This window comes from Osmia bicornis, chromosome 7 (assembly GCF_907164935.1).
Source record: "Osmia bicornis bicornis chromosome 7, iOsmBic2.1, whole genome shotgun sequence".
Classification (NCBI taxonomy): Eukaryota; Metazoa; Arthropoda; class Insecta; order Hymenoptera; family Megachilidae; genus Osmia; species Osmia bicornis.
This window is the reverse complement of record NC_060222.1, coordinates 2,899,417-2,921,386: the sequence shown is the minus strand read 5'-3', so window position 1 is coordinate 2,921,386 and position 21,970 is coordinate 2,899,417. Positions and strand designations below refer to the sequence as shown.

General features: G+C 33.9%; 5 protein-coding genes across 12 annotated transcripts in view; 2 read left to right on the top strand and 3 right to left on the bottom strand.

Annotated features, from left to right (window-relative positions):
• Window positions 1-464: 464 nt before the first annotated feature.
• On the top strand, window positions 465-4,294 carry LOC114873858 (transmembrane protein 214-B). The gene is made up of 9 exons (XM_029182599.2): window positions 465-687; window positions 888-1,087; window positions 1,165-1,848; window positions 1,923-2,133; window positions 2,206-2,345; window positions 3,164-3,290; window positions 3,359-3,624; window positions 3,685-3,836; window positions 3,905-4,294. Exons 1-9 carry the CDS (start codon window positions 561-563, stop codon window positions 4,029-4,031), a joined length of 2,034 nt encoding a protein of 677 aa, XP_029038432.2. The 5' UTR covers window positions 465-560; the 3' UTR covers window positions 4,032-4,294.
• A 100-nt stretch (window positions 4,295-4,394) lies between these two features.
• LOC114873869 (putative deoxyribonuclease TATDN1) lies at window positions 4,395-6,701 on the bottom strand. 2 transcript variants are annotated; one of them, XM_029182625.2, is made up of 5 exons: window positions 6,524-6,701; window positions 6,189-6,368; window positions 5,363-5,756; window positions 5,099-5,302; window positions 4,395-5,026 (listed from the first exon to the last, which is right to left on the bottom strand). In XM_029182625.2, exons 1-5 carry the CDS (start codon window positions 6,561-6,563, stop codon window positions 4,921-4,923), a joined length of 924 nt encoding a protein of 307 aa, XP_029038458.1. In that variant the 5' UTR covers window positions 6,564-6,701; the 3' UTR covers window positions 4,395-4,920. The 2 variants fall into 2 exon arrangements, with proteins under 2 accessions (XP_029038458.1, XP_029038468.1); XM_029182635.2 differs by having other exon boundaries at window positions 6,469-6,555.
• Window positions 6,702-6,839: 138 nt separating this feature from the next.
• LOC114873864 (dolichyl-diphosphooligosaccharide--protein glycosyltransferase subunit 1) lies at window positions 6,840-9,042 on the bottom strand. The gene has a single exon (XM_029182612.2). It carries the CDS (start codon window positions 8,853-8,855, stop codon window positions 7,029-7,031), a length of 1,827 nt encoding a protein of 608 aa, XP_029038445.1. The 5' UTR covers window positions 8,856-9,042; the 3' UTR covers window positions 6,840-7,028.
• A 531-nt stretch (window positions 9,043-9,573) lies between these two features.
• LOC114873834 (ATP-dependent RNA helicase DHX30-like) lies at window positions 9,574-14,199 on the top strand. 3 transcript variants are annotated; one of them, XM_029182575.2, is made up of 14 exons: window positions 9,576-9,703; window positions 9,842-9,950; window positions 10,051-10,180; window positions 10,259-10,300; window positions 10,378-10,438; window positions 10,534-10,913; window positions 10,989-11,164; window positions 11,288-12,259; window positions 12,338-12,679; window positions 12,749-12,972; window positions 13,047-13,245; window positions 13,322-13,505; window positions 13,689-13,777; window positions 13,852-14,199. In XM_029182575.2, exons 2-14 carry the CDS (start codon window positions 9,901-9,903, stop codon window positions 14,036-14,038), a joined length of 3,036 nt encoding a protein of 1,011 aa, XP_029038408.2. In that variant the 5' UTR covers window positions 9,576-9,703; window positions 9,842-9,900; the 3' UTR covers window positions 14,039-14,199. The 3 variants fall into 3 exon arrangements, with proteins under 3 accessions (XP_046142572.1, XP_029038408.2, XP_029038399.2); XM_029182566.2 differs by having other exon boundaries at window positions 9,823-9,950; XM_046286616.1 differs by lacking the exons at window positions 13,322-13,505; window positions 13,689-13,777; window positions 13,852-14,199 and having other exon boundaries at window positions 9,574-9,703; window positions 9,823-9,950; window positions 12,749-12,965; window positions 13,047-13,156.
• Window positions 14,200-14,263: 64 nt separating this feature from the next.
• The window catches only part of LOC114873811, a 49,112-nt gene continuing 41,405 nt past the window's right edge, over window positions 14,264-21,970 (bottom strand). For 3 of the 5 annotated variants that reach the window (XM_046286615.1, XM_029182538.2, XM_029182529.2), the window contains 6 exons: window positions 20,836-20,949; window positions 20,555-20,688; window positions 19,485-19,635; window positions 19,075-19,418; window positions 18,772-18,990; window positions 15,875-18,644 (listed from right to left, as the gene is read on the bottom strand). In XM_046286615.1, coding sequence (XP_046142571.1) covers window positions 15,981-18,644; window positions 18,772-18,990; window positions 19,075-19,418; window positions 19,485-19,635; window positions 20,555-20,688; window positions 20,836-20,949 — 3,626 coding nt within the window. In that variant the 3' untranslated portion in view covers window positions 15,875-15,980. Of the gene's footprint in view, window positions 15,828-15,874; window positions 18,645-18,771; window positions 18,991-19,074; window positions 19,419-19,484; window positions 19,636-20,554; window positions 20,689-20,835; window positions 20,950-21,970 lie in introns of those variants that run through there. The other 2 variants (XR_003788995.2, XM_029182552.2) reach the window with 2 other exon arrangements.

The following is a 21,970-nucleotide window of genomic DNA, read 5'->3' as shown; positions in this document are numbered from 1 at the left end:
AATAATAAATAAAAGAATTTTTATGAGTTTTTCAACAAGCTAAGACTGCAAATGAAATGAACAATGTTATGTTAAATATAACAAGTACATTAATAATACAGATACATTAAAATACTGTGTATAAAATTTGATATAAAAATATAGTACCTTTAGGAAGTATTAAGTAATTTAAAACTACTTAAATTAACCCGAATGTTCATTGCATAGTGAAAGTAGAAAGTTCAATCCAACAAGTTTTAGGGCACATTATAAATAGAAATGATTGAACTGGTATAAAAACAATGTTATGGGAGAAAAATAATAAGAATATTATAGAATATTTTCAAGTAATTATGTATTAATTAATAAAATAGGAGTAACATATTGATGTATTAAAATATATTTCACTGGGACTATCGAGAAAGCTACTTTCCGGGAACAATAATAGCGCGTGGCAAATTGTTTCCTACGCATGCGCGACCACGTATATATTCAGTCGACAACACAAGTGCCAACAAATATTTCAGTGCCTTTTTTAAAGTATTGTTAAGAGTGCATTTGTTTACTGCATTTAATACACTATGTCGTCCGGTGGATGGGAATTAGTTGGAAGAAATAAAAAAGATAAGAGTAATGGAAAGGTTAATAAGCTCTCCAAGGCGGAAAAAAAGAAATTTATCGAAAATGCGCCAAAAGTAGAAGATTTTCGTAAGCATTTTCTTTTAACCTCTGATTATTTTTAAATTTTTTAAATTACATTCTGTTTAAAAATTATTATTATTCATAAGCATTATTGTTTACCTTAATTGGTTTACAAAACTTGTATGAAAAGGTGTTTTAAAATGTCCAATATTAAGTTACACTATACAAGTGAAAAATATGTTTGTTAAAAAATCGATTTATTTCAGTACCTTTGAGTCAGGTAAAAACTTTATACGATAATTTAGAACACAATAAAGAAAATAAAAAGCCATCAAAGGAAAAAGAAAGCAAAACTAAAGAAAATGAAGAGAAAAAGAAGCAACAAAAATTGCAACAGGCTGAGAAAAAGAAGCAAGAACCTCCTAAAGAAAAACCACCAAAATCTATAAAAGATGCATTAAATATGGTATAAGTATATGTATTCTAAATATACTGCATCTAATTTATATATAACTTTATGTCTTAATAATCCATCTCCAACAGATTAATGCAGATGAAATTCGCAGTATTTTAACTACTGGCCAAACCAGATTCCCAGATGCTCCACTGATTTGGTTGAAAGATCTTGCTGCTTTTCTGAATGTAAAAATACCAGTTGATAAAGAAGATGCAATCTTTTCTGGAAAACCTAAAGACTATCCATTGAGTATAGTACCTAAATCAATTTCTTCTACTTTGGAGAGAGCCATTGAAATGGCAGGAAAACAAACAGCACAACTTTTTTATGAAAATACTCTTACTACAATGGCCACTGATATGGTTAAAGGATCACCTGCTGTAGGTCACAAAATATTTGTACAACTTTTAGCGCGTACCAACCCTGAAATGACTGTTGCTAACATTCCTAAATTGATCACTGTGAGAAACTCTTATCAGAATAGAAAAACTATTGGTTTGTCTTTGCTATGGGCTTTATCTCAAGCTGGTAGAAAAAATTTGGCTGTGGGTTTGAAAGTATGGCATGAAGTAATGTCTCCTATGTTGGAAACAAAAAGTTACTCTAGTTATATAGCACAAATTCTTAATGATCTTGTGTTCGAACATGAAAACTTCCATGACCTTAAACCAGAATTGTATCTTGACATTGTCGAAGATACATATTCGGGAAAATATAATATTCCTGCCACTGTGAGCAGAGAAATTAATAATAGTATGGAAAAATTAAGAGTAGGTATCTAACTTTTATAAATCCAAAAAATCACTTCAAAATGATGCACTAAAATTCGTTTAATAATTTCCAGTTAATATTAATTAAGAATAAAAATATAAGTTATGTGAAGTTGTTTGAAATGCTGATGGGAAAAATTACACAGAAAGTACATGCAAATTATAGAGATGAATTAATCAAAGCTCTTGTAGCCTGTTTGACTACAGATTCTTTGTGTTTCTCTGTTTGGACATCTCTTCATGTTAAAAATTTATATCAATCTCATCTTCTTTTAACATATATCGGTAACATTTATCATTAAATATTATGAACTGATCGATGAAAGTACGATTTTACATCTATTTAAATTTTTTTAGAGGGTAATTGGAATACCTTACGTACACAACTGGAAGCAAAATGTTTGAAAGAAACATGTATAGCATTCCAGGCAACAAATGAGAGGTGGAAAAAAGGCAGAGATGAAAATCTTGCTAACAGTTGTAGCAAAATATGTAAGGTAAGTTTTAGATTTGAAATTTTACATATAAAACATATTTAAATATATAATTATTACAATACAATTACTATGTATAACATGAATGAATTAACATGTGTAGTGTAAAGGCACAAAAGTCTAATGATATTTATCTCCGGACTATACAAGTTATTAGATGCAAAATCTTTTGAAATATGCCGCGTAGTACATACTTGTAGCTTTTACGTGTGCGCAAAGATAGTTAACGTTGTTTCCGCGGCATATGACGTATTAAGTTATGTTTTGGCGAAGTGCCGAAGTTCACACGTGAACAAGCTCATTTAAATATCAATACCGTTAGCGGCACTTATCTTCGCAACTTCTACTCAAAATTAATCATATCATTAAAAATTACGTGGGCAACCGTTGGACGTTTTTGGTAAATTTGAATATCATCTATAGCTTAGGTTAGGTAAGCTTATTTTTTCGAGAAGAGATTATCGATCGCATATTGTCCTTTCGACGGTAACGCTGCTACGACCACGGCATTTAACATCGTTCCTCGTATTACCTATATCTTTTTTCAGTAAAAAAATTACGTTTTCAAAACAGTACTTTAATATAAATAGTTTAGAAAATATCTTTTTTTCTATTTTTTACTGATTCAAAAGGTAAGAAATGTATATAATCGAATAAGGAATATATAATCGTCTTACGCAAATCGACAACATGTTTGTTTTTATGGTATTTTAAGTTGACCTTTAATTAATTAAACTGTTTAACGAAGGTGATAATAAGTATTTTAAGTAGGGAATACATTTTCTTGAAGATTAATTTCCCCCTGTACTATTGTATTGCAGATATTATTAGTGAAAATGACAGCTTCTAATGATAAAAAGTTTCCTTGGAAAAAGGGAATTGTTTTGTTATTACTTCTAACGGCTGTCGTTTTTGGTTATGATACCTATAAACATGGCTGTTTTAAAGGTAATGAAAAAATATTTGTTTCATATATTTGATTCTAATTGTAAGTTATTAATGTTGTAATTCCATAGCACCCAATACAAGTAAATGCTTGAGAAGAACTGTATCATATGCGTATGGGCAACAATCATGGACTCTGGTGCAAGAATATTCCTCTAAATCTCTTGAATTTATAGAATCTACTTCTCCAGAGCATTATAAAGCAACTGTGGAAACATTTAAACCTTACATCAAATTAGCTGGAGATGTCTGTCTCGTGATAAGAAATATTTCTTTCAAAATTTATGAAAATATCGGTGAATATGGTGCAAAGAATGGACCTGTGGTCTTACAGACAGTAAGTATTGAATATAATAAAGTATTTGCACAGCACATCAATATTTTATGTACTTTTTAGATTGAACATTATGTTCCTGGAATGTTAGATAAAATTAATTTATGGAGCAACCAAAGTTTAGAATTTGTGAAGGTTTACTCAAACTTATGTGCAGAGAAAGTTAGTGAGCATTCAGCTGCAACACTTCGATGGCTAGAACATAATGTTTTTGTGTAAGTATACAAGTATCTTTAAAGTATGAATCTTATGCATTTTAACATTATTTATTTTTTTTCTTTAGTGGAAAATTGAGTCCAGAAAATTTACAAAATTATGCTTTGAAAGCTATTGATACTACACAGTCATTGGCAAGTCGAACTTATGACTGGGTGTATGAAAAGGTGCAAACACTTTCTAAAGTTCCGTGAATGAAATTCATTAGATGTTAAAAACCGATTTTCTCGATGAAAATCTCCTCCCACACCTCAGCATTTAGTTCTATAATTCCGAAGTCGAAATGTTACATATTTCCAAATACATTGTGGCGGCCATTATACCTGTGATACTTGAAAGATGTATAATATTCCAATGAATTATGATATTTTAAAAACCTAAAAATTTTATGAGAATATCAGTCTTTTTTAAAGTTAATATCTATGTCAAAATAACGATTAAAGTAATATATAGACTATTTTATTTAGTACTAAACTTAAACCCGTTATTTTATGTATTCACATATGTATCTTCATTTAATGTTTCTGATATGGTGATTGAATAAGAATAATAACAAGTTAATGTGTGAATTGAAGGATGTATTAAATAAAGATATTTTTTTGCTCTCTTTTTTTATAAAAATAAAGGAGGAGTAGAGAGTATGGTTAATTTTATAATATATATATACATATAAATATAAAATATTAGCTTAATATGTGTTGATGGTAATAAGAATAATAGTGATGCTCATAGGAGTTGTAGAATAATGTTGATAAATATAGGTGTGGTAATAATTATTATTATAAATATAATTGTAATAGCGCTAGTAATGCAACTAATGGCGATGATTATAGTGATAATGATAATTTTAACAAGAAAATATTTTATATGAAAAGAGATCGTTGGAGTATGACGCTCGCCACATCCATTAAGCTCTGTAAAAATGAGTCTTTCATTTTCTTCCTTCTGAGAAATGAATTTGGTAGAAATTATTTTTCTTTTTCGCATTATATATAGTCTCACAGCTTTCTTCCCTGATTATATGTACGAGTGTGTACTGCTAGACACACGCTGATTACAAGTATTTCATTCTCGATTAATATGTTAAAGTTCATGAGGAAAAAAAACTTTCATTGTGTTTTTGTATATTTGATTGCATAAATATTCCTCTTCTTCATCTCTGATCCGTGCGAGTACTTCTAAAATTTGGCTGTAAAGATAAAATCGATCGATAATATAATTTAATAATTTTAAATTATACTTTTAACAAGTTAATATTTACACTATAGTGCATGGTTCATTTCTTCCTTTAACCATCCGATCGGGTTGCCACTTTTCTTTTTTAATGGATGGAAAGTGGGTAATAACATCTTTTACAGAAGCATGAGTTGGCCTTATTTCACACCATGGACAATCAGTTTCTATCATCAACCTATCTGATGGAATTGTTGTAACAGCAAACAGATTTTCCTCGGTCTTAAGAGAGCTGTAAATAAGATCAAATCAGTGTTATGAGAAACTGCACGAAATAGATTACTTGACATACCATCCATTAATACCAATATACAATCCCATTTGTAAAATAGAATTAGCCTCTTCTGGATTGCCATCAAAAGAGTGTACAACACCAGCTGTTAATGTCTCCTTATGTTTTCTTAAAATTCTTACAAAATCATCACTAGCGTTGCGGCAGTGTAAAAACATTGGTAACTTTAATGTAGAACACAATGATAATTGCATTTCAAAATACTTTTTTTGAACATCTTTGGAACAAAATTGTAATCTATCATAATCTAATCCCATTTCACCAATAGCAACAATCTTGTCTTTATTGTTTGTAGCTAAATCTGACAATGATTTGAGATAGCCTTCTGGGTCACCGCTTTCTTCAAATTCATTACAACGCGTTGGGTGACAACCAACTGTAGAAAATAGACGTTCTGGAATATAAATAATAATCAATATACAATTATGTTTAATAAAAAAGAAAAATGATGATATAGTATGTACCTAGATATATCCATTGACATGCATTTTGTTGTTGCAGTTAGAGAATAGAATCACAGCAACCATTGCATCTCTCTTTCAGCGGTTTCTTCATATGCAATGATTGCATTGCGATCTACTAATAACAAAGAAACAGTAATTATATAATAATAAATTTTTATCCTCGCAATTGAAAGCCTGCAAGGTGTATAAAATAAATGTACTTGTTTACAATAAATTAATAGCTCTATATAAAGTTTGAAAATCATAAACTGTGGCTACCCGTGATAGAGAGACGCGACAGTGACGATGCTTCATTTTTTTAAGTTAAATTACACGCATTCTAACAAATAGTTTTTCAAGTATTTAGAAAAAAAGCACTTTACCATCTGTTCGTGCTATTTCAAGGGCCTTTTTGCTCTCTTCTATATTACCGGCAGTAATAATAATTTTTGAAAGATTGTTGCTCCAACTTCGTTCTAAAACTTTATCCAAATCTGGCTGATGTTTCTGAGATCCATGATAAATTCCTTGATACATAGGATCTGTCAAATTGGCTCCGATATCTGTATTAAAATTGACAACGGCAGACTGTATCACTCGTCAACATACAACCTTTTAATAAATACTTCAAAACGACAAAAAAATATGTTACAAATCACATACACAACTGTTAAGCTTCAAACTAATAACACGATCGTTAATTAAAAATGTTGATTACCTATAAATTTTCGTAAATTACTCATTCTAACTGCAAGCATTCAACCTATCGATGAAATGACAGTTTTCTTATATAGACACGATACTGTATAAAAGGTTAGCAGGTGTCTTATTTAACCGGCGTTGTACAATGGCATTTAAGTTCATGGGATATTTGACGTTTCATGAAAACCGAAGTTATACCTTCGTATTATTTATCACATATGTATAATAGATATATGCAGATACAACTAGTTTTATTGATTGTAATGAATTATATCTTTCTTATTTTTTATATTCTGTACATAAATTGTTATTATAAAATAAAAAATTTGAAATAAACAATTTACACTTCTTTATTTATTATAAATCAGTTTTTTTATTACAAATCTTAACTTATCATGTAGGAAGGGTGTTCTAATTTAACATTTAACATTTAAACATATTTATATTATTGTTTAAACTATTTTTTATTAAGTCATTTACTTTCAAACATTTTTTGTAAGAAAGTATAAGCATGAATTTCATTATTGTAAAGATTTTACAATAGAGTTTATTTTTTCAACACATTCTTCCTTCTTTTTAGTAATGACCGCTTCTGCTTCGACAAATTGCTGACGCCCGATTTTACCTGGTACTAATTTATCAACATACAACGCTTGTTGCTGATTGTAAAGTTCTTTTAATGTTCTATCATATTTTTGTAATTCTTGAACACGATCATATATGTCTCCAGATTCTCCTTTCAAGCGCTGTGAAATTTCGTTGATAGCACTGGTTGCACTTTTATATTCTTGATTAATACCTTTTACAACAGATAAGAATGCATTAGCATCCTTATTTGCTTTCAAATATGCCAGTTGATCATCCAATTCATTATAAGACGTTACTCGACGGTCTTGTGCGGCTAAGATTTTTTCACATTGTCCAGCAATTCTTAACTTACTTTCTGAAATCTCATCTTTATCAATAGAAAAATCAAGTCTTACATAAGTAATTACTAACAAAAACAATAAATATAATGCTGCTGCTACAAGCAACGGTTCTTGTAGCATCAATATACGTGGAAATTTATATTTCAATTTGAAATTTTCAATATGATTTTCAACCAAGTTTTTCTTTGTAACAGAAATTACTGGGCGACCAGTGGTGTCTAAATATGTATAATGAAGAGAATCAGGCAAACGTGTTGCAGAATATGGAAGGGACAATTCAATGTTGGTTGAACCTTCTGGTAAAATAATTTTTACAATTAATTCATCTACTATCATATCATCGAATACATGGTCCAACAATCTCATTTCTAGAGTATACTGATCACCAGCATGAAATAGATATTCGTAACTAGGAACATTATATCCTACAATATATTTAGTCTTCCAACCACCAAAAAGTGGAAATCTCGGACGAAGATTTAATTCCACCGAGTCTTTTTTTATACGTGTATGCGATGTTGAAATGTTTCCAATTTCATCTCTATAATAAATGTCAGATGCAGCAGCAGGTAAAATAGTATCAAAACTTTGAATACTAGCCTGGCCTGATTTTGATTCTCTGGCAAATTCATAACGCGAAAATGAACCTTTCAATAATGCACCAGTGTGTAACAAATCAATATGTTCTTCTACAGCTATGTTACCCCAATGTGATATTTCAATACTCCTTTCAAGTCTGGTAACAGTCAAGAATTTATTATTGTTTTCAAAATGTATGTTTAATTCTTCATAAGAAAATGATGGGAGCTTTTCATATGGGCCATATGTAATTACAGAATCACTTTGTGAAACAGGTTTAAATTTAGTATAATTTTCAATATTACGTGATGGTAGAGACACAGTGGTTGTCTGTTTTGTTATACTGTACGGTGAATAAAGATAAATATTTCCTATATATTTTACTAATTGCTTTTCTTTTTGCGTAATCTCCTTAGGATGAGGTATAAGCTCATGTGTTAATATCCATTCAATTTCTACAGATGTAGTTCTCCCAGGAGAAAGTGGGTCCTTCAATTCAATTTGATAAAAAGTTTTATCTGGATATGCATTTACCTTTATTTCAGTCAACTTTAATTCAACTCGCACAAGTTCTCTGTAAGCTGCTATGTAGCTGAGACTCTCTTTTTGCTTAGGTTCCAATGCAAAAAGGAAATTTCGTATATGACGATCTTTGCTTCCATTTTCTAATACAAGTCTGGCAGTAATTTTTGTTAATTGTGATTGTAAATCGATATGTTTTTCCACGTTTTTAAAACTCAGATCAGGATCGATGGTATCACCCGAGCCAGAAAATAGAATAATTAATACAAAAAACAATCCGATATTCCATATTAATGTGTTTATACTCCGTTCAATCATTCTTTGTTCTATAAATTACTTGAGCCTTATAGTTATTTAACACTTTTGTCTGACCGGCAAACGAGTTACAATCAGCACGTTATAGACGTGGCGTTCATTTAATCACATGTGATATAGAAAGGGACCTCGAAGCGCCGGTGACTCTCTCTGCATACCGACATATCATATTGGGGTGTTAGGGACCCCGAAATATGGACAACACTCTTTGCATACCGACATTATGGCATTAGGGGTGTCAGGGACCCCGATGCATCAGTTGCGCTCTCTGTATACCGACCTGATTTGATTTGACTGAGTTTCTCTTTATTGAGGGCGGCATACTTTTAATTCCACTCATACTTGTCCATACTTTTAAATCTCGCACTCTTTCTATACTTTTAAGTCTACTCATCTTTTTCGCTTGAGCCTGTGTGTGTGTGTGTATATGCGTGAGCGTGTGTGTGTCCCCTTTTAGTCGCCTCTTACGACAGGCAGGGGATACCGTGGCCGTATTCTAAGCCCCCCGAGCCACAGGGGGATATACCGACCTGATATCATATTGTGGTGTCAGGGACCCCGAAGTACCGATGATACAATTTACATACCGATATTGCGGCATCCGGGGCGCCAGGGACCCCGATGCATCAGGGGCACTCTCTGTATATTGACCTGACATCATATGGGGTGTCAGGGACCCCGAAGCACTGATGACTCTCTGCATATCGACATTATGGCTTCCGGGGTGTCAGGGACCCCAATTTTTTGCCATGTCGGTAATCATAATGCACGTTTGCATGTTGTTAGAAATTGAGTAAAATAAATATATAAAAACGTAATGTTGATGTAAAAAAAGACCAAAAATAAATATTGTATGTATATACATATATGTGTATATTTAATCATTCATTTTCACTGAAGTGTATAATATAAATATTATAGGTTTATTTTTTAATATTTAATTTTTCATGTTTTAACCCTTGTATTGCAGGATATGTAATATTTTTTAGGATATATAGGTGACCAAAGAATTCTAGTTTATGAAGCAGTTATTATTAAATTTAGAAAAATGTTTTTATCTCAAATAACATCTAGCTCGAGAATGCCAATTAATAGTTTGTAAGTAATACAAGTATTTCCAAAAGATGTATTATAAGATTATTAAGTAGTCTAAGTTTTAGAATAGGTAATTAAAAGTAATATATTTTTATATTAACAGCTTGGTATCATTACGTATGAAACAAATATGTAGATCACATATTAAAGAGTTTTGTAAACATCAGAAAGCATTGTATTCTGTCTTTAATGGACAATCAAAAGCAGATGTAGGTCCAGATAAATTTGGTGAAGTAAGATGATATAAATATGGATATATTCTACATTTTTGAAATTTTTTAAACATACTGTAATTATTTTCATTTTTGCAGATAAATAAGTATGACAATAAGAAAGTAAATCAGTATGAACAGGTAAATGTTAATCATAATAAAAACATTATACAATTAGAAAGTTAAATGCTACTTCAGAGATATTATTAATGTTGCAGAAAAATGAAGATTCTTATTCAAATATATTAGATTTTAAGAGTTCAAGAAAATCACTAAGTAGTAAGTATAGTAAGATGATAAAAAATTATTTATTTTACTGAATAATAAATAAAATATGCAATGCAATCATTCATTAAATATTCTTTTGTTATAAGTTTCAGACATTGAAAAATTACATCCACATCCATTATCCAGCCTCATGAATATTTATACCATTGTGAATAATGAATTTCAGGAGAACTGTATAACAGTCTCATACAAAGATAATCCGAATACATGTAATATTACTATTACATGGCCTCATAACATGACTTTTGCGTCTGACGCATCCAAGAAGAAACAAGCTGGATATAATGCAGCACTGAAATGTTTACAGTGGTTGTATGAAAATAATTACATAAAAGAACAAAGGCCAGTACTATATAGTACCAAACAATTGAAGGAACTTCTTTTGGAATCTACAAAACCTATTCCAATAAATATTGAGTCACAATTAAAAAATGAAATAAAAGTTTTAATTAAAACATTTGAAGATGTAGGGTTTATAAATAGTATAAATGTATATTTAATGCTTATAATTATGTCTATTACATATAACAATTATTTGTAGGATATAAAATCAGTAATAACCAAATCACCTGGTACTGAATTTGAAAATCCGGACCTAGAGGAAGTATCAACAATTAAAGTATCGTCAAGTGTTTCTGCAGCATTTAATGCTACACTAATAAGAATGCTGGAAAAAAGGAAAGATAAAATCACCAAATTACCCATTCACGATTATAGGTATGTATATGTAAATACGAAACAAAAAAAATTATTAAAGTACTGATTACATATATGTATACTTTACTAAAATGTTTCAAAGTTATTTTTAATTTACCAAAGTAGAGTAATTTTTTTCTTTAGAGAAGAAATACTTAATTCTTTACAACATAATCAGGTAGTATTAATTAAGGGAGACACTGGGTGTGGAAAAAGTACTCAAATCCCACAGTTCATTATGGATGCATATACAGAGCAAAATAAAGCACATGAATGTAATATAATTGTGTCTCAACCTCGTAAAGTTGCAGCAATTTCTTTAGCTGATCGGGTTGCATCGGAAAGATATGAATGTGTTGGTGATATAGTTGGCTATCACGTACGATTTGATAATAAACTGCCAAAACTGCCTGGTTCGATTGTGTTTTATACAACCGGCGTATTATTACGAGTATTAGAAACGAATCCTACTTTAAAAGGAATATCACATGTAATTATGGATGAAGTTCATGAGAGAAGTCTACAATCTGACGTGTTACTAAAATTATTTAAAGAAATATTGAAGAATAATCCATCTATAAAACTTATACTTATGTCTGCAACTATAGATGTGAATTTATTCAAACAATACTTTTCCTGCGAAGTTGTTGATATTCCTGGAAGAACATATCCAGTAAAAACGTACTTTAAGGAAGATATCGAGATTTTTAAAAACAACGACGAACGACAACATTATATGGGAACTGAAGTTCCTTTTGGCAAAATAGTGGAACTAGTGCAATGGATTATTAGAAATAAACCGCCTGGAAATATTTTATGTTTCCTTCCAGGTTGGCAAGAAATTAAACATGTACACAAGTTACTTAAAGACAGAAACATAAATTTATTAATATTGCCGCTTCATTCGAAAGTGCCATTTGAGATTCAACGAAAGGCTTTTGAACCAGTTAGTGGAAAAATTATTTTAGCTACAGACGTTGCGGAAAGTAGCATTACTATTAAAGACATTAGTTATGTTATAGATACTGCTATTAGGAAAGAAAAGAAATGGTATAAAGGTGATTCTGTACCCGTATTGAAAGCCACTTTGATATCAAAATCAAATCTTCATCAAAGGTAACTTTGACATAAAAGCATCGTATTTTTATATCGAAAAAGAAAGGAAATATAAAGGGTGTTTTCATAAATATTTAGGAAAGGAAGAGCCGGACGCGTTGGACCCGGTGAAAGTTATCATTTAATTACAAAAGAAGAGTACAATTCATTAGACTTGTATCCAGAACCAGAAATACTTAGAACACCATTGGAGGAAGCAATTATTATTAGTAGAAAACTTAGTAATGAAAATATATTTGATTTCTTTGATAGTATGCTTAATGTACCTGATTATACAACGCTATTTCATGCTCGAGATAATCTAAAAAAGCTTGGTATTCTTGATGACAATGAAAACCTTACAAGCTTAGGAAAGCGTGTATCGTATTTTTCATTGGATCCTAGATTAAGTAGAGCAATAATCTTGTCCTGTGTTTTCCAGTAAGTAATGATATATACATTTCTATCAAGTTATAGGTATTATTCTAAACAATTATTTTCACTGTTTAGGTGTTTAAGACCGATATTGTTATTAACTTCTTTACCATTGGGCGAAACTAGTGCTCTTTCATTGAACGAAGAGTCAACTGAAAAATCAGTTGTTAAAACCAACAAATTGGAATTTCATAAAACGAGCGATCATATCGCTATGATAAGATATTTTGATTATTGGAAATCGTGTAACGAAGAACCTGGTGATATTTATATTCCTTCCTTCTTTCATATGGTAAAGAGTAAGTCTGTAAACTATTTTTGAACATAACAGCATTTGCTTTGATATTTGAATCAACTGTAAGTTTATTTGCAGAGCTCTATGCATTGCATATGACTGAACTTAAAACCAGCGGGATGCTTCAGTCATCCAATACCGAATTCGCAAATACGTGTTGCGATAATAATGAACTAATTCGAGCAACATTATTTGCCGCTACAAATTACCTACTAAAGAGATCAGCCTATGGATTTAAAAGACGGTTTTTCGTCAAACAAGATTCATTCACATCTGAGTCTGTATATATTTACAAAAATTATTGATAAACAGAAAACGATATTGGTTTATATACCTACTTCATTCTTTTGTAGGGATGGTAAATCGGTTGTACTTGGAAGTGCAAGTGTAAACTATAAGAAACAAAACTGGCCCAGTAATATTTTGACCTATGTTAGAAAGATGAAATTTGCTAGGGGACATACAGTTTTTGAAACAAGCATGCTGACACCCCTATCGGTTTTGTTATTTAGCCATAATGACGTTCAATGCTGGGAGGTACGCTTTTCATGCTCAAGTCAATATATGTTTAACCTCTTTCGCTAAAATTAAAAAGTATTTTTCTTACACTGAACAAATGAGCTCTATAGCATGTCGGTTCTATGATCGCGATAAATAACAAGTGACATGCTACGTGTGTTTTTCCAGCAAAAAAATATGTTAAATATTATTTGTTTGCAGAGAAAAGCAAGCTCTCCTTTTACTAGGACGAATGAAGTCGTTATTCGCATAAATAATATACAGAATGTAAAGTTCTGTAGTGACAAAGAGTTCGTATTTTTATATTTATTTTCTGCATGTTGCGTTTCTAAAGCTTATTTCACGTATCATTGTCTTTTTTCAGAACGGCGGAATTATTACTGAGTTTACGAGATATATTATGGAAGGTGGTAAACTACATAATTGCTAATGAAGGAGTAGATCTTAATCAGGATAATTTAATAATGGTTAAATCTTATAAAAAGGAACTGATTGATTTCATTGCAGATATGCTGCAAGAAGCAGCGAATGATATCGATTGTACTAATTAATTATAGTATGTATTAACAGTAATTGTAAATTGTTGTCAGATATTAGTATTTAATTACTAATGTTATTAGACAATACTTTCTGTAACTTAAAATTGATATAAATGATGTATATTTATAAATGTAAAAGGCACTTTTAAATATAAGAAATTTGTTTATATGCAGTAAGATTATTTCATTTTTCCCACAGTTTTCCTATTGCTTTTGGATATCTAATAGTTTCTGATTTCTTAAAATTTTAATGGAAAAGACAATTTTTTATTTCATACATTTTACTGTTTACCGATAGATAGAAATTCCAGTATCATTTTTAAAACGTGTATTGATTAAAAAAAACATAAATGGAACACATTAAAAAAGTGAGACGATGGAATTATTTACGGACACCTTTTATTACATATTTTTTAAAAATCAGACTTTGAGTCTTTGTCGAGAGGTGGCCCCATACTTTTGTCTGGAAATGCATACATTAATTTTAAACAAATCTTTCTTTATAATACTTACTCGTAACGATAGAATAATATTCCCTTTTTTAACGTTTTATAAAGTATACCTACTACTATCGCTATTTCGTTCAATATATTAAAATCTATTTTGTATATACATTTGGCAGGTACATTGAAGCGTGCGCTTCTGATATAAATATAAAGAAATATGAAAAACATTGAATCTAAAATATAAGAACTGTTAGAGGACGGTTTCTGTTTCTTTAACAATTGCTTTTCATTTTCACGTATATTCATATATTAAATTAACGCGATAACAATAGAATATATTAGGATATATTTAAAGTTAACATAAAATATATATAAATAAAATCTGTATCATTGATAATGAATACAATTAACTATATCTTATATTGCAACAAGAAAAATAACAAAATTATACTAATCTATATATATATACACAATGAAATATTAATGAGTAGCTTTAAAGGAAAATATCGTTTTCTTCTTAATGTTTAGGAAAAGTTATAACAATAACACATGTATTGTAGTAAAAAAATAGTTGTAAATTATTAATACCGTTTTGGCAAGATATCATTCATGTTTGTGATAAATTGAGTAACAGTATTTTAAGAATATGTAATAATATAATAATTGAATAAATCTGTGAAGGGTAATCTTCCAGAATAAAATTTGGAAGAATTTCGATTTTTCTAAAGGATTTCTAAAATCTAAAACAATAGTGTTTAATAACTTCTTCTTTCCCATCGACTAGCAATAACGTTCTGTTATTATTTATTGATCATATATTCATAATCTTCCCATTAAAAAATAATATTGCACACCTCCGGCCACTATCATTAAATTAAATCTTACAATGGCAGTTTATAAACATTGCAGACCATAATCTTTATATGATTTCTATTAATTATTTAAATTATTCTTGTTGATTTAAAAAAATACAATATTTAAGGATTATATACTGTCATAAATATATTAGAATTCTGATACCTAACTCAAGTAAACTAATAATATATAAACTTTTTTTTTAATAGCATTTCTATACTCTTCTCAAGTTAACTTTAATTTATTTTACCCGTTTGGCGAACCCCTAAACGCGTCGCGTTTGATATTTCATTAAATTATCAACAGTAAGAATGAATAAAATCCTTTGCTTACGATTTCTAAAAAGGAAGAAGCAGTATACTGGCCGTGGACTTAAACAATACTAAATACGTGTATAGAAAGGAAATACTTGTTGCCATTTTCTAAAGTCTCTACCCTGATGGCAACTAGTTTTTGATTTTAAACGTATTTAATACTGTTAAATAGTGAACTTCGTCTCCCTGTTTCAGAAAAAAGAAGAAAATTTAACTTTTAAATAAATACTTACTAATCCATTAACGTTATGATATTTCTTCAATAAATTTACAAACTCTCCATGGCAAAAGAATTCTCCATTCTTCTTTCCTTAATTTAATTTAATCCTCATTAAATAATCAAATCGCATCCCCAACTCCGCAGGGTGGGAGAACAGTGATGAAGCTCTCAGTCTCGCTATCACTAGTGCTAAAGTTGGTCCTCTCTGAACCCCCAACATCATTTCTGATGGCAAACGATTGAAGATACATATTCTTCTCATTAACATCAATACTCGGATCAATAATATTGGAAAAATTAGAATTGTCAGCGAGTCTACGAAAATTTCCAAAGAATACACTGTCGGTACCAACGCTCTCAGCTCCACTCTCGCTAGCTCCATCACAGACAGACTCCGTTTCGTCAGTTTCAGAGACACTGCTCACTTCGTGTCTGAGTAATTGCTTATGGGATCCATTGCTATCCGTACTGCTCAGATATCCACTGTCCTCCACTTTGATCCTGGATGATTGACAACCAAAAGTATGATTAGTAGAGTTAATAGATTCGTAGCTTCTCGAGTGCCTTTTGCAAGTATGAGCCTCTTTCTGACAGTCCTGCCTAGATTTCTCCCCCTTCGTACCCAGTACATGATGACACTGATCCAGGAGCTTCTTCATCTCCTTCTGACAGCACCGAGCGTTGCCCCAGGAGGAGAAGTTCGTCTTCGATTTTTCTTTCGCGGAATTGTTCCTGGAATGCGTACCTACCTGGTGTCTACACCTGGCTATTGACTCCTCGGACATTCGAGGCTTGCAACAGCAAGGAGGACCAGTGGTCCCTACGTCTAGATTGTCGCTACGGACAGGAGCACCGTTGCTGGTCGTAGGGTCACCCGCTTCGGCAGGACTCCTGTCCCAACCGTTTTTTGACACAGGGCAGGGGGCGTCTTTCACGCGACGCGGGGGCTTTGGGTGCTGATAGATATCCTCTGTCGGGGGTAATGGCACCACGTCCGGTTGATTGCTCGGTTGTCTTTGTCGCTTCAGTTGTCTGCTATCAGGCGTCAGGTACTTGCACCTTTTCCACGATACATCATCCACGTGTCCATTCAACGACCTGGTACTATTCGACAGGTTGCAATCCTTGATGTTTGATCTCAGTCTGGCTTCGTAGATCTCTCGGAGGCTACCGTACCCACGTTGCAGGGGTGTGTTGCTTCTGTTCGAGTCCTGATCACGAAAGCTACCCTTGCTCTTGAGCAGTATCTGGGCTGGCCTCTCCAGAGAGTCCACGTAGATCTCTTCAGGAACGTCCTTCTCGTAGTTAACGTCGTCGTTGATCTTCAGCTTCATTGGTTTCCTATCCAAAGTGTCGGGCTCGTATTCGGATTCGTCTTGCTTCACGTAGTTCTCCGGTGAATCCTGTACCTTGATGGTCAGGTGGCCTGGGTTTTCAGGCTCGTAACGAATCTCCGGGCCTGAATCGTCGCTGCAGGCTGGACTGTCGTAGCCGTCGTTCACGTACACCTCGCTGACCAACGAGTAACTCTCGGATCTCTGCGAAGAGATCAGTTCAGGTAGACTGTTGTAATAGTTCTTCTCCACGATGTCTTTGTTCAGTTTATTCGACATCATTTCCCTGGTTCTGGTGTTGATCACCGCGTTCTGCATCGTTAATTCCTCGTCCATCGGCAGAGCTGTGGACAAGGAAGGGCTGGACTGATCGGTTGACTCGGGTGAGACCGATGATTTTCTGCTGGACTTCGATCGCTCCAGACTATCCACCTCGTAATCGGTAATGGTACCTGATCTGGAATGATGTTCCAGTGCCTTAGCGTCAACCATCTCGCGGATCACCGCGTCCATAATGCGTTTCGCCGTGTTTTTCGCATTAGGCAGCTCGTTGATCATGTCTGGCAGTTCCTTCGCCGATGGTGAACTCGCGTTTACTTTCTTTGCTCGTTTACCGGACGAGCTGTCGTTCGAATCCATCTTCTCGGTTTCTTTATTTCTACTCTCGGAGATTGCTTCCTCCTTTGTGTCCTCCTGTTTCTCGATAGCCCGACTCTCTAGAATAGAATTCTCCTCCATTTGTTTGATGAACGAGTTCTCTATAGCCTTCCTCACTTTAGCATTCATAGTGTTGTTTCCATTTGAATCCACCGAAGGATCTCCGTTTCTTTGAGAATAATAATTGAATTCCTCGAACATTGACTTGGTGGAGCGTTTCGAAACACTGTATCTATCGTCCGTCTCTAAAATTTCACTTCTGGCTACGTTTTGGAAGCTTCTGGTCATGGTTGGATTATTTTTCCACGAAGAAAACTTTCTTGTCAAACTCCTCGTATCTGAATCAAGGTCCTGTTTAGCCAGTTCCTTTAGATATTCAAGGTTCTTACTGAAGTTCTTACTGTTCTCTTGAACGATCCTTTGACACTCGTCCGAGTTCTTCCAACGACGCTGAGGAGTTAACCGCACGTCCTCTAACCAGGCTCGGACTTTGCTCTCACCAGGATTGGCTTGATCGACTTCCGGAAACGCGGGCGTGCCACGCAGGTAGTCCGTGCAACCGGGGCACCCTGTGCATCGTTGAGACTTCCGTGATCTCGCGATCGACTCTTGCGCCGAGTTCGAAGCGGATTGATGATGCTGGCCCTTGGTATCGCATTGCTCCTGGCTGCCTTCCTCTTCCGGAATACTGATGAGGGTAGGAACGAACCTCTTGGCGGCCATCTTGTGCTTCGCGATGGAGATGACCTCCCGGATTTTGAGAAGGAACTCGATGGCTGCTGGAGGGGGAGCCTAGAAAAATTCCCGGCTGTCTTTAAATTACCTCGAAATTATCAGCAGACGAAGATCAAACATGGCGGTACTTAAATGAATTGCCAGTTGATCTACCTTAAAACCTACCGATAAAACCTTCACTTACGAGTAGCAATTGCCTGTCAAAATAGGCAGGGTTGAAATACAATTTTCTTCTTTGAGCACCGGGTAGCACAGGAGCATCTTGCTGATGGGGATTGTCTGCGGTCTCCACGACTCGTACATCCTCTTCCGGAATCCTCTCACCTAAGATCGTTCCGGATCCAAAGCAGGCTTCTGATTGGTCCAGATAGACACAATGAGGATGAATGATAGCCGATGTTACCTGTTCACAATCGACATCCTTGTTTTTCTATGTTCTTAAAATAAAGCTGAAAATTTTAACCGCAAGTTGTTCGATTCTACGCACATTTGTACGCACGTTTTCGAAGCCATGTTCACCGTCGCTTGGCGGAAGTTCGTCGCCCACATCGCTTTCCGTGAGACCGCTGTTTGTATCGCTTTCAAAGTGTCTGGAAGCAGCGAGCAATGGGTTGTTCTTCACTAATCCGCTTACTTCCCTACCGTGCGACAAGCTGATCTCCGGTTCCTCCACGATCTTTCTCTTCGCCTTTTTACTGTGAAGGTACAAAGACACGCTGGCGACATATATCAACGCCAAAATCACCGATGACAGACCTATGGCTGTGTATTCGGTGGCGGAGAGTCCCTGGGAGAGCTGGGTCGTCGAGGAGAACGTCACTTCTCGAACGTCTAAATGAAATGACATTTTTAAGGAAGGAATTTATAAAGTATCAGAAGGGAACGGACGATGCCTACTGTTCTTCGACGGTGATCCAGCCACTCTGAAAGCCACGCATGGAGTGAAAACACCAGGAAGCTTTGATTTCGGCGATGCATCCCTGCAGACGAGTTTCGCTGTCACCACCCGACCCTCCGCCGCCTCTCTTAATCCCGTTTCGCCGATCCACTGAAACAGAATTTCATAAATAATTAATTTTAGGAATTCATTTCGTACGTGGAATCGATGGCTATTGAAACGAAGTTTTGTTACAGTACCAGGTTTTCCTTATTTCTTTTAAGGAGCATGAAATTTTTAAATAACGTCGCATTCACGAACAGGATCCTTCTTATTATAGCCTTGCATCAAGCTTTTTATAAGTAATTATCGAACGGGGATGCGATATTTCGTTCATTTACCTCGGATAAACTGTTTCTCGTGAAATTACGGTTGCACTCTTCCAGTTTGCATTTTATTTAAAAATCCAAGTCTTTGATTAGTCATAAAGGAAAGGAGTAATGTTACAAGTGTGCCACTTTTGATACACTTCATTAAATTTAGCTATGTTAATTTTTCTTCGTTTCTGAAGCACCTGACAGTGATGGAGTCCGACATACTAAATTATTCGTATTCAACTAATTATTGGATAGAAACATAATAAACTGTACAAGTTAAAAATATTCTATCAAAGAAAATTAAATAAACATTTGTTTACAAATTTGATTGTTCCTCAAAATCCACCTTACCAGTTAATTAATTAATTACCAATCAACGTATACATCATAATTAAAAATGACAAACATAGTTCTAGTAAAACTATCAACCTTTTACAGAGACCACTATTCTCAGTAAGTCCTGTTTTCTTCTTTTAAAGCTTCCGCAGAAGAAAACGATCATTCCAAAAGAATTTTTGTGAAACAATTATCTCCGTAACGGTGATTCAACATAACGGTGATCAGAAAGTGGCTCGCGAACCGGAATCATCCTCAGCATCAGTTTCCAACCCTTCGTTTCATTCAACAAAATTTCGGATATTTCGACAGCTCCGATTGCGACATCAATTTCTAACAGCATAATAAATAATTTCGCATCAATTAACGTGACGAACCTGTAGAAACGTCCTGCCCTCGTCGCGGAACAGTCTGAAGGGTGGCTCGGTGTCCGAAAGGTTCCTCAGCTCCGACCATCCTGCTCTTCCTAATTGCTGGGCACCGGTTATTCCGCACACCGGTGTCGTTACACCTTCGTTCAAATATAATTTCTCTTATGATATATCAATTAAAAATTTAACACAAATTCATGATAAGACGAAGACGATCTTAACGACAGCAGTAATTAAAGTGTTAATTTACAAATTCCAAATTCTGCTATTATTGCGATAGAAATTACCTTCGAATCGAATTTCCGCGTGAGGGTAGATTATCTGTCCCCGTTGGGGTAGAAACACGTACGGCACCTTTTCAATTTGACCCACGCCACTGACGAACCCAGCCACATTGCACTCTGCGAAAAATTAAACCTAAAAATTAATTCCGATGATTTCATGTGTATGCAGGAGGCAGCTTGCAATTTTCGCTCGGATATCATCTACGGTGATCTGAACGCGGTGCGATTTACAAAGTTCAGTATTAAAACTCCGGATGCACTGCACGAAAGTTTAATGGACCATGAACGTATACCCGGAGAAAGAGATTGAAACGTGTCGGTATTTCTTCGAAAAATTGTCCTCGAAATGGAAGCTAATATTTTTCTAATGTCACCTATGAGTGTTGAAAGAATTGAATTTTTTTAATTGAATTTTTCGAGATCAAAAATTAATACAATTTACGTTGTTGACGTGCAGTTATTTCGTCGAAAGAACAACAACGTGGAACGTTCTAAGACCGGTTTGATTAGGCATCAAATTATTCGCGGTAAATTTCGCGGACGATCCGAACGAATTCGACCGGGGCTATTAACATTTTAACGAGCGACTTTCCTCCTCTTCCTTGGTAGCAGATGTTAAAAATTAAACGGTACATATACAAATTAAACGGTATGTTTTGCCTCGGTTCGGACACGCTCGATGGCCAGAAACTGTCGAACGTGGAATTTACTCGAAGAAAATTAATGGTAATTAAAGAAACCCTCCAAAGGATTATGAAAACTAAGAAGAAATGCAATAATTCAATAACATCGTGTCAAACTCGTTAAATAGCTTAAAGATTATTTACATGCATCGTACTTATTAGGTAAAGATTAAGTTTCTGACAAGATATCCATTAGAATCACGCGAAGAGTAAATTAGATACACGAGCCGCAATTTCTAGGAGTCGAGTGTTGAAAGGGAAAAAACCACTGGTTAACCACAATCTCCTCGTTACCTACAGACGAATGTACCTTCGTGAAAATTCCTTGTAACTACTAGGAATTTCTGTAGCAAAGCGAAGATTAACCTTGATGCATTTCTTTCTTGCATTTTTACTAGAGACGAGAAGAGGAACACAGGAGTTAGTGGTAACGTTACAAGTTTCTTCTCTCTTTA

Coding starts and splice junctions, on each gene's coding strand:
- LOC114873858 (XM_029182599.2), top strand. CDS start 561: ATGTCGTCCGGTGGATGGGAATTAGTTGGAAGAAATAAAAAAGATAAG. Junction 1,849..1,922: donor ATAGTATGGAAAAATTAAGA/GTAGGTATCTAA, acceptor AATAATTTCCAG/TTAATATTAATTAAGAATAA. Junction 3,837..3,904: donor CTAGAACATAATGTTTTTGT/GTAAGTATACAA, acceptor TTTTTTCTTTAG/TGGAAAATTGAGTCCAGAAA.
- LOC114873869 (XM_029182625.2), bottom strand. CDS start 6,563: ATGCTTGCAGTTAGAATGAGTAATTTACGAAAATTTATAG. Junction 6,369..6,523: donor TAATTTACGAAAATTTATAG/GTAATCAACATT, acceptor ATTTTAATACAG/ATATCGGAGCCAATTTGACA. Junction 5,027..5,098: donor AATGAACCATGCACTATAGT/GTAAATATTAAC, acceptor TTATCTTTACAG/CCAAATTTTAGAAGTACTCG.
- LOC114873864 (XM_029182612.2), bottom strand. CDS start 8,855: ATGATTGAACGGAGTATAAACACATTAATATGGAATATCGGATTGTTT.
- LOC114873834 (XM_029182575.2), top strand. CDS start 9,901: ATGTTTTTATCTCAAATAACATCTAGCTCGAGAATGCCAATTAATAGT. Junction 10,301..10,377: donor AAGTAAATCAGTATGAACAG/GTAAATGTTAAT, acceptor TTAATGTTGCAG/AAAAATGAAGATTCTTATTC. Junction 12,680..12,748: donor ATCTTGTCCTGTGTTTTCCA/GTAAGTAATGAT, acceptor TTCACTGTTTAG/GTGTTTAAGACCGATATTGT.